The following is an 11764-nucleotide window of genomic DNA, read 5'->3' as shown; positions in this document are numbered from 1 at the left end:
TCACTGACTTTAGGAAAAACATGAACGCTAATTTAAATCGAATCATGGCAAATAGATTTGCCCTCGGGACGATGCAATGAAAAAAAATTGTCTTTAGTATTTTAATTTAAAATTTGTGATTAATTTAAAAATTTATCGCTGATGCCACATTTGATTAAGTTCTGCTTCACTTCTCTCCGTATCAAGCAAAAATTAAATCGAAATAACTGAATAGGTCTCGTCGATATCGCCTACGACAATGCCACGTTAAATACACCGATATCGGAAAACGTCGGCTCTGATTGTACTTGCATGGGTGACCGGCTGCGAATACCGGGTGCCGAAGGCTTTTTGCTTTTATCAATAATAAAGGGAATGCTGTTTGAACTGAAAATATCGTTAAAGCTTCAAATATAAAGCAGGTTTTTTTGTTGGAAAAATAATTTATAAATGCTAATTTGTTGATTCTGAATAGTAACAATCAGTAACGAACCTCAACCGTACAAATAGTCATTGAAACCAAGATGGGTTCCTCAAACACAAGCGTACCTGCATTCAGACAATTTGTTCTAGTAAAGTCGCGTGGTACCTGGAGTGAAATCTGTTTTCGACGTTTCGAATGTGACTTTACAAATCAGATATATATTATTCTAGGGTGAGATCTTCAATCTTCAAGCGTGGGGTCTACCACACTATATTGTGAGATCTATCTCAAGCTGGTACTATATCGTGAGGTCTATCTCATCATAGCGTGAGATATATTTTAATATATTACTGTAGCATGAGATTTACCTCAGGCTAGTACTATACAAACAAGACCACCAATCACAATAAATTAATGAAACAACCTGTCTGGACTGCGGAGTTTATCATCCGTATTCTCTCCCACCATGCTATGTAAGTAATATTGGCTCTGATTCCGCAAATTTTTTTTTGTGATATTTCGGATCATCTTAAGAAATAATTGGTTACACTAATTTATAAGTTTTCAATATTTATTCAGACAAAAATCTGGCAGCGGTAAAGTTAATATTTTCAGCGCGCATTTTTGAAAATCACAGATATTTCGCTATCGTTGTACTACACGAGATAGAGTCAGGAAAGTGTTTCTATCGTAATTTTTAGTCCCTTGGCGAAATTCAGTTAACATTATCTTATTTTGAAGTGATTTGTTTACATGTTTGTCTATGTTTAAGAATTGTTGAAGCGTGGTTTGTCAGAATGATAACGCTCTAGCAGGATAGTAACAATGCTGTCATTTTACTCTTCATTAATAGCCGATCAGGATTATAGGATCTTTTGTACAAAGCCCTCACCAACGCTCAATATAAGAACTTTAGTAATTATCCATGTAATTGTAGGGTTAGTTATCCAGATTGTGATAAAAACTCAAATTTTCTAATCAGTCCTAACTCTTAGCAAATACCCATCTAGCCATTAGTATTTTTAAACGTGGTGGGGATGTTATTCTCAAATCTCACATTTTGCATTAGTGGCGGGGCATTTGTACAAAAGATCTCTTTTCTAGTGGGGGGACCTAGAAATATTTACAATTGTCTTTTCCGAATATATCATTTAAGAAAATAATTATAGAGCTTGCTAGGCAAAGAGACGTTCCTTCTGTCGGTGAGGCGGTGACCGCGTACAAAAAGTCACACACGCCCAATAAATATCAATCGATAGATAGAGTAATGGGGACGAAGTAATAAAATTCACTTGCTCTGGCGATTGATATTATTACGCAGAGCTTAAAATAAATAGGAATCGCGATCAAGAAAACAAGTATTATTTATGAACGTTCACGAAGGCCTCAGTATTAAAGTTGTAGTTTGTGCAGTTCACCTATCGCTAGATATAGAGTGATAAGATCATGCATGCGTATATTTTTAATTCGACGTTTACAGTTTTTTTCATAGTCTACGTTTTTCCTCAGAGCAAAGCACTAACCAAAGAAGTTTTGGGCATATTGATTTGAATATAGCAATGTGTGTAGAATAAATAGGAGCTTCTCAAATTTTTGATCCCGATACCCCTTCTAACATATTTAAATTTTGCGCGACCCCTATTAAAACGGCACTGTTATGCAAGCGCGCCGTTTCCCTGACCTTATGTATTCTCTCGAAATAGTAAGATTTCTAATTTTCACTAGTTTTATAAATTGTGTTTCGAATCAAAATCCCCGCAAAATAACAATAGATATAGTTCTTTGAGTGAAATATATATACGTTTTGCAACCCCCAAATTTTGTTAGGAACATTTGGAAGTTCCAGAATAAATAATAGACTCATAAAGATTTATTATTTTACGCCCATTGATGGTTGAAGTAAAGTACCACACAGTTGTAAGTTTCCGCTCAAAACAAGGCCAAGGACAATCAAACCTATCAATCAATATATAGCGATGGGTATAGTATCTCAACACACCAATGGACCTTCACTATTATAAGTCCAGTGGTAGGTGGAGTGCGGTGCCAGTATTTTATCATAATGCTACGTTCATGGGGCACATGTACTATTTTTTGCTCAGTGAAATACCCTAAGAAGAAACTGGCTCGTTATTTGCGTAGTATTATACCACGCTTACATTGCCAAATAGGCGAAGGGGGGGATTTAACGAAAATTATTGTAAACCATTGATTGTTTTAAGTCAAGCGGTCCGTGAGACGCGTAGTACGCCATCTACCGGTGGTTCACTTGGCTTGTCCCCGAACTCTGGAGTACCCAATATATTTCTCAAGCGGGACTTTTGTATGGTAGGATTAGTGACTACGAAGTCGTGATTTGTCACCTGATTACTGTGATCAAGTCGTCTTATGAATTTTAATTTCCAGTATAAATATGAATTTTTTTTTCTAAACTGTGCAGCAGGTAAAGCTCGGTCCGCTGCTGTGTTCTACTCTGCCTTATGATAAGATTGCCAAATCATGCTGCGACTTTTATTCAAGAACAGATGCGCAATAAAACTACCCAAAAGCAACTCCTGTGACAACGAATGCTTCACCAAACAATGCATTTATTAAAATGTACGATACTCCTGAAGTATGCGCACCAAGATGTTGCACAACCTAAACCTCGTCCTGGTACACAACCTGAGTTCAGGTTGTGCGCCATCTTGGTACGCATACTTCAGGAGATCCAAATATACAACATATGAATCACTAAATCTTTTATCTATTACATTACAATATTAATAAACAACCACGGCTGTTGCAGATACTGAACGTTTTCACTGAAATGATAGCTTGTTGTTTTTTACAATTTCCAAGTTTTTTAAATCAAAATGTTGAACTTTTCAAACTTTCAGTGCTTTCTGGTAAATTATCTTTGAGTGTCAAAGTTTACATTTAGTTGCTTCTTCAATTAATTTGAGATCATAATTCCGTAGCAGTTTTCACCGTTAGCATTTATGTTTCTATCATTCCTTATCCCACGACTTGAACACAGTATGCTGTGACATCATGTCCCTGGTGGTTGTACCACCTTGCAGTGCACCCATTGCAAGAGTGAACTCTACAAGTTGCAGACCCATAATTCACGCAGCGAGCACTTTGACATACATCTGGACATCCATGAATTAGAGCCTCACCATGACCACATGCTGCACCTAAAATATATCAAACGAAAAAATAATATAAGAATATGTCTCGTGAAGAAAATGCTTTGCTTACCAGTAATATTACAGAGAGAAAAAACATTTTTGAAAATGTTATTTTTGTTTCCTACTCAAAGATACTACTGGTCGAATCGTACTAAAACTACTTCTGACTAGGGCTGGGCATTTCAAATTGAATAGAAATTACGAATCGCGGCTATCTTGATCGAGGAAAACTAACCAATGATGCCTGATATTACGACAACGAGTCAATTCTCAAACCATTATTGAGAATCCGTATGAGACTGGTTAAATTTTGGATATGTTTTCATTAGCTTTTCATTTTTTCAATTTTCATAAAATATTCGAGAAAAAAATTGACACGATCACCTGTATTCCACGGAACACTGGTTAAAAATCGCTGGTCTAGAGCAGGGGTCACCAAACTACGGCCCGCGGGCCGGATTCGGCCCGCGGCGTCATTTTATCCGGCCCGCAATAACACGCAAAAATGACGATTTTTTTTCCAATGGAAATTTTCCCCGAGCATCGTCTTCCTTGTTTATTTCGTAACATTGGCCAATCAGCACGATGCAAAAAAGTGACGTAATAATAGGCTCCTCATCCGCTTAGATTCTTTTGTTTTGTCACCCTGGCAGATTTTCAGTCGTGGTTGTAAACAATACTTCGTTTTTGCGATTTTGAATGCTATTCGTTAGTTTTTGGTTGTGTTTGGGAAATTTAAATCAAATACGTCCATCATCATTTGTCTGCTTAGGAGTTGTAGTTTTAATAGTAGTAATGAAAAATTAGTCTAGAAATAGCTGTGACAAAATAGGCTAAAATTCTCTACCGGTACGCAACGTTTTCTGCGAAAGATGCACTCGTGGCGCGTGCTTTCGACGAAACTGTTTACGTTTCTTGTGCTAAAATGAACGTCGAATGTGCATGTTGCGCTAACAGAACTGTAAGCCCTCGCGTACTGCTCCAATTTCACAAGTCACACTAACATTTTCATACTGCTTTAAAGCGGATATTCATGTAGTTATGTTACAAAATAATTGAAGTTTATCCGATTTAAATGAAAACTGCGCCAGTGGATCTGGGTGAAAACAAGAAAACAATACCGAGTTTATAAAAAACGATCAAGAAATAACGGAGATATCGGAATTTTAGTAGGCCTACCACCAGACAGGCAAATTCTTTCCATAATGATTGTATTACTTTTTCATAAGAACTGTAATAAATATGAAAAAAGAACACATATCAATCACTAGTCTTTCGATCTGCGTCACATCTATGGAATATTGAGACTATTTCAGGATTTTATTTTGGCAACGGTCTTGATACCGCCGAAAGATCGTCGCAAATAAACGCTGGAGTTGTGCACGTTAGTTTGACAGTGGTTCATTGTAATAGTTAACGATGTTTTGATTGTACAAATTTCATAAAAATTGGTAAGTATTAGGTTGGACAAGAAATACACACGTCCACATAAATTTTATTAGTGGCTATAGACAATATCATTAATCTGTACTACGTATAAATAGAGCGTAATATTTAAAAGCTCCGAATGTTGGGAAACTTATGCGGTAATAAAAAAAATCAAATACCAGATAATAGTTGTTTATTTTATCTAAATTATGTCAACATTTCATGGAATTTCGTGATACAGCAGGCAGTCCGTAGTCGTTTTCATGAGCGGTATTCCGACACGGCGTAACGGTACTTAGCAGACGTGATCCGTACATTTTTTTGAGCGAAAAAGCGGGTTTTGTAACATTCCTAATTCATGACTGCAACAGCTAAACTGAGGTTAGTTGTCTAGATAAAGAAATCGTGTGTATTTGTTTTCCTAGAATGTTCTCGATCTATATTTTGCGTTATAGATAGAATTTATTATTCGAGTCTTCAGAAATATAGAATATATATATTGTTGGATAAGTTGAATGGTTTCCCAACTTTTGTGAATTTATTGTATTGCATTGACAAAAATATTTGTCCGGCCCGTTTCAACACAGTTTGAGTCATATCCGGCCCGCGGTCAAAAAAGTTTGGTGACCCCTGGTCTAGAGAGATAATATTACAAATACAAAAGTCACATGCAAGCGCATATCTTCCAAGTATTCGAAGTTTAATTAAAAAAAACATTATAGATTCGATTCGGAAATTATATCGGGTATTTGAATATAGCCAACCCTAGTAGGCGGACATGAAACGTAGTGTACCAGTTTAGGGTTAGGCCATAATTTTAGGCACAAATACTGCGGGAGTCACTTGGTTAGTGTCCGAACTTGTGATAGAACTGAAATAAGAAAAATTGGAATAGAATTATGACCGATCCCAAACCTGGTACATATATATACAAGTTCCGGTGACTGCCATCTTAATTCGCATACTACAAAAGTACCCAATTTCTCAACTCTGATCCCAGGCACAGCAAAGTGACAGACATATTATTCCTACTTCTCTCATCTGTGGGGTCAGAAGTTGGGTCGGGCATATTCGAATACCCGATATAATTTCCGAATGAAATCTTTTTTTTTTCTTTTTTTTCAATTAAACTTCCAATACTTGGAAGATATGTGCTTGTATGTGACTTTTGTAGTATGCTGTTATCTTTCCAGACCAGCCATTTTCAACCGGTGTTCCGTGGAATTGATCATCGGGCTGGAATATTTCGACACCAGCTCTGAACGCCGAGAAATCAAATTTCATTAACAAAAATGTTGGCGAACGCAAGCCTTCTTTAATAAAATGTTAAAGACGCTTAGTAAAGTTATAGCATTTTGAGTGTAGTTGGAAAGATCTGATTTATTGGTACTCCCGTAGTATGTGAACCAAGATGGCGGACACCGGAACGTAGTATGTGAAACCAGGTTAAGGTTATGCCATAATTTCAGGTACAAATACTACGGGAGTCATTTGGCTAGTCCCCAATCTCCTGATAGAACTAAAATAAGGAAAATTAGAATAAAATTATGACCTAACCCGAACTTGGTACATATATATACTACGTTCCGGGATCCGCCATTTTGGTCGCCTACTACAAAAGTACCATCGGGCTGAAAAATTTTGACACCAGCTCTGAACACCGAGAAATTAAATTTCAACTACTAAAATGTTGGCGAACGCAAGCCTTCCTTAATAAAATGTTAACAACGCTTATTAAAGCATTTTGAGTGCATTTGAAAAGATCCGATTAATTTTATCACTTATTATGTTTCAATTCAGAATCTGGAGAATTAAAAATCCCGTGTATTCGCGACTTTCTAGAATAAGATATAGTCATACTTAAGTTTATTTTTTCATATACGAAATTGATAAAACAATAAACTACGACTGCACACTCCACAGCCTAAACTGGGATTAGCCATTTCTTCAATTGTTTATCAAGAGCGTTTCATGATTGTTGAAGATTAGTGAAATTAATCTCGATAAAACGTGTTCTCTTTTCACCATTTTGTAAGTTTATTTTTGTGAGAAACTGTGGGCAATGCGCGCGTGCACAGTTAGTCGAATTCCTATTATTGTGGTCGGGATTGTGTATCTCAATCATCAAGTTGATGAGTAGGGCAACAATTGAAACTAAAATGCTTTTATAAACTAATATTTTTTCTTGTTGAAACTTATCGAACACAGCCCTGATTATAACAGAAAGGGGACTATAATAAAACACACAAAAAAATCACCAAATAAAAAGTAGGCCTATGGTATTTTTGTCTCTAGTACCTGTAAATGATGGAGTAATTGACACGGGTGCTGGTGCTACTTGTATCACTGGTACGGGTGCTGGTGCTACTTGTACATATGGTACATGTGGTGCTGCTTGTACATGTGGTGCTGCTTGTACATATGGTACATGTGGTGCTGCTTGTACATATGGTACATGTGGTGCTGCTTGTACATATGGTACATGTGGTGCTGCTTGTGCATACGGTCCTACTTGTACAATTGGTGGTTTTTGTACAGCTTGTTTGGGACGACTTGTTAAACCCATTAGAAGTGCAATTAGAACGAGTTTTGAAATCTTTGGTGGTTTCTTATCTGAAATAAAAGTAGATTTTGGTTAAGTATTTTATTTTACCTCGAAAATTTAAACATGGATAGTTCAATTCTGCATAATAAAAAAGTCAAAGGTCTGTCATTTCGGGGGTTTTAATTCCCTTGCTACGACTTCAATTTTCCTATATTGAGCGTGGGCGGAGGTGTTTTTTTGGCGAGAGCTTTTTACGAAAGATTCCTGATATCTAACTATGCCCAATAGCTTTTAATGTATCGCGATATGCTACATATTGCCAAAAATGGGTTAATTTTGACTTGTAGAGGGTTAGTGTACAAGATTGTCTAGCGGAAAAACACACAGTTATTTGTCACAAAGCGCCTTCATATTATCTTAAGATCAGCTGGCTAGAAAAACGCTGTTATTAATAGTTGGAATACTATTACCTCTTGGATAAAACAACACTATTGATATTAGTTAGAATACAAAAACCTTTTCAATAAGACTAGAACCAAAATACATACAAAACACATTTCTAGTTGATTCAGAATGACCAAACCCCCATCTCAAATTTGGGTCGCGACTGTTACCGAGTTTTATCATTTCAAAGCACGATACCACACCTCCAAAAACCCCTAAATGAATGCAACGTGGCTGGCAACACTTCCGAATTCTCTTTTCGGTAGTATTATTTTTTCCAACCAGTAAAAAAATATCACAAGCCCAAATTACGAGAAAATGATAATTTACACAGTTTTACTGGGTAAGGGAAGTCGCGGAAGGCCAAAGCTGGTTATCAAGCAGCGACACCCAAGGTTCTAATATCTAATTCAAAAAGTCAGATTTCTAGAGTTTTGAAACTACTGATATTGACGGTGCGTACCGCATAAAATATCTAACTAGTGATATTCTGATTTCATAGCCCACGGCTGGGAAGCAATTTTGTCCGCGGCGCCGTAGAGCTGACAGTGCAGACGTGCGTGTGGTTGACCAGACGCACAAAAAGAAAAAAATAGGAGCGCATTTTTCCGAGATTTTTCTATGAAGGCACTCTTTTATCTTCAAGTAAAAGCATCTGGCTAAATAAACTAAAGTCGCGTCTTTACTCAAACTGTTTTAGATCTATTAAATGTTCTAATCGCTTACCTGAAAGATCCACACAAGCTGTTCCACAACCTGTTGAACAGCATACTTTATCGTCTTCACAATCGTCAGCTCCCGTACAGGTCGGGTCTTCAATCTTATAACAAGAATCTCCAGGAACTTCGGGAAATGGACATTTCTTATCTATTCCGTCAAACCCTTAATGAAGAATGAAAATTTACTAAGCTTTCATATGTCTAAATAATCTGGAAGGCTCTCGCCAAACACAGAAAAAATTCGAGGAATGTTCTTTGCGCAAAACATAAGGTCTCGCTATAGCGCTTAAAAATTCGATGCTTTTGTAGGCCAAACCTCTCATTACATTTAAAAATAATATTTGCTCTGCGATAATTTTTTCAAAATAACTCCTCTTTTTTCTTTCTTATTTCTCCCTTTTCTTTCTTAGTGTAATTTGTTATTGCAGAACGGTTTAACCAACACGGACAGCTTCGCACACCAGAACGGTCCAGTGAAACGCAGCCTATGAATAGAATTAGGTACTCCCGTAGTATGTGTACCAGGTTAGGGCATAATTTTATTTCGATTTTCTTTATTTTAGTCATATCACGAGTTTTGGGACTGTCTGTTTTAGCCAAGCGAATATACCCCCTGCCCATAGGGATCAGTCTCTTCACACAACTTGATGTAAAGTAGGCTGACAAAATTAGTTACCTCCATATTCGTAAACATACTTCAGGAGCGCCCAGAATTATTCTTTCAAATTAAATTTATACCTCTCAAGTGGGATGTATTTTGAAGATCCAAATAATTGAAATTACCGTCGTTTTCGCCTAAAAGCGGTTTTGCAATAGAATTCGGGTAGTATTTTCTAGCTTTTGCCAACTGTTTTGATATAAAGTTGTTCCTTAAATCAAGCTACTGGTGAGCCCGTGTATAGGTTAACAATTATGTACGGAGCCCCTCAATAAATATACAATATTAAATATTTATTCGGACTAGTTGATGCCTCGTTGCCACATTTCAGCGTTACCGTTGTCAGATTTCATTAATGCCGTTATTGCTGTTAGGGCATTTCCCAAAATTACCCAAGTCAGTATTTTAGCAAGTATACGTGTAGCTCACGGAGCCCCTGTTTCCCTACACGGAGCCCTAGGGCTCCATACGGATCACGTTGAGATCTAAAGAGTATCATTATATATTTCTGGAATACGAGACTTTTAATCAATTTAATCGCACTTTGAGATCTAAAGAATATCATTATATATTTCTGGAATACAAGACTTTCAATCAATTAATCGCATTGACTTGTTTCAAATAAAATTTCACAACGCAGTCTGGATGGGAAAGAATACCACAAAATGCTGAGAAATTGAATCTGAATTAATAACAATAATATTGAAAACTTACGTCTGGCGCACATGTATCCGTCGTAGCCGGTTGGACATCGACATTTAAAGCCTTCGGTAGAATCGTCGACCACACAGAGTTTCTTCTGGTCGGTGCATGTTTTAATATTAACGTATTTTTTACAGCCTGCATAAATATAAATAAACATAATAATTTTATTTGATTTCATTGAGCTCTCTTTTAGTATCTAGATGAGACGAAGAATAGACTGGAATGCAACATTACAATTTCTAAATGGGCACATTGCGCGCGAAGTTTAAATACTTTTTTCTTTAACTATTGGACCAATTGATTTGCAATTTTCAGTGATTAAAAGTTGTATATTTTGCTATAGAATGATACTACTTTTATTTATTTCAAAAATTCCATGGCTCGTTTTACGTCCATGCCGATTATTGATAACCGATGACCAGAATTAAGTGATAAAAAAAAAAGTCTCTTGATAAAGAATTGGCAACTGTGGCGGCATCGAAGGAATGTATCTTATAATGATATCACAGAAAAATATTTATTTCTAGACATTTGAAAACCTCCAATTGTGATTGTCGAATACGCGGAATACGAGAATGCATAATAGTTGATTGTAATTCAGTAAGTGAGAAAGCGTATATTTGGGCGCACAAAAGGAGAAAGGCGTTACATGATAACGGGACCCTCTTTTCAAACACCCGACATCATCATTTAAATTAATTCAAATCACGGCGCATTGAAAACAAAATAGACTTTATTAACATCAATTCAAAACACAAGTATACTTAAAATAGGGAAAACGTGCTTTTATATGGTTTACCAACATTAATTAGGATGCTGGCCGCAGAAACGATCGCGGTGACAGAAAACGATCAGAGATTATGATAAAAATTACAATGTAGAAAACGCCCCGTTTTACCGAGATTTCAGTCTTCCAGTATTCTCCTTAAGGAGTATAAACAATAGGCCTACTCGGTATTTGCTAAAATATTAAATAAATTATGTCGTAGATTTAGCGAGTTATTATTTAATTAGTGATGGGACAAGTGGTGTCACTATTGAGTCAGAGCGAAGGAATCAACCCGCTGTTTCTGTTTTGGGGGATCCCCTAACTGAACATGCGGAAGATCCATGGGTCGGCGGTCTCTGATCGCTATCTCGTTTTCTATGTTGATTATGTTCCTAGACTGTAAAAATACCACTTTGTTCTCGTTGTATTTCTTGTACATTTAACACGTTTGTGCAAGGCATCGGAAATTGATTAACTGGTAAACAAATCCTATGCCCGACATAGACTAGTAACTAGGGCTGGGCATTTTCGAATACCTTGTGATTTCAGAATCGAATCGAATAATTTTTTCGATTCGAATCTCGAATACTTAGAAATATATAATTGTAGACGACTTTTTATAGTAATTGGTCCTCCTAACAAATGAATTACCAAAGACATAGAATACATCACTCAGATAGATTACTGAGCATTCACACACAATAAAAAACACGTTTTATCAATAACTCACTACAGAAAAAAGTCATACGTCAGAATTGCGTTGAAAAAATATGACTTCAATGAAAAAAAAAATTGGGGAATTTACCTCGACCATTGGCGAAAAGAAGAAAACAAGATGGCGGCAATTCGAAATTTAGCTCTGAACTGATTCGAATAATTTACTATTCGATTCGAATATTCGATTCGAAATGCCCAGCCCT

General features: G+C 36.5%; 1 protein-coding gene across 1 annotated transcript in view; it reads right to left on the bottom strand.

Annotated features, from left to right (window-relative positions):
- Nucleotides 1-2999: 2999 nt before the first annotated feature.
- LOC120348188 (uncharacterized) overlaps nucleotides 3000-11764 on the bottom strand; it is a 47647-nt gene continuing 38882 nt past the window's right edge. Inside the window, exons 6-9 of the mRNA XM_078118184.1 lie at nucleotides 10085-10210; nucleotides 8720-8875; nucleotides 7303-7617; nucleotides 3000-3582 (exon numbers count right to left, since the gene is read on the bottom strand). Of these exons, the coding sequence (XP_077974310.1) occupies nucleotides 3401-3582; nucleotides 7303-7617; nucleotides 8720-8875; nucleotides 10085-10210 (779 nt within the window). The 3' untranslated portion in view covers nucleotides 3000-3400. The remainder of the gene's footprint in view (nucleotides 3583-7302; nucleotides 7618-8719; nucleotides 8876-10084; nucleotides 10211-11764) is intronic.

The sequence above is a fragment of the Styela clava genome, chromosome 11 (genome assembly GCF_964204865.1).
Source record: "Styela clava chromosome 11, kaStyClav1.hap1.2, whole genome shotgun sequence".
In the NCBI taxonomy this organism is placed as follows: domain Eukaryota; kingdom Metazoa; phylum Chordata; class Ascidiacea; order Stolidobranchia; family Styelidae; genus Styela; species Styela clava.
Note: the sequence above shows the minus strand (reverse complement) of the source record. Positions and strands in the feature narration are given on the sequence as shown.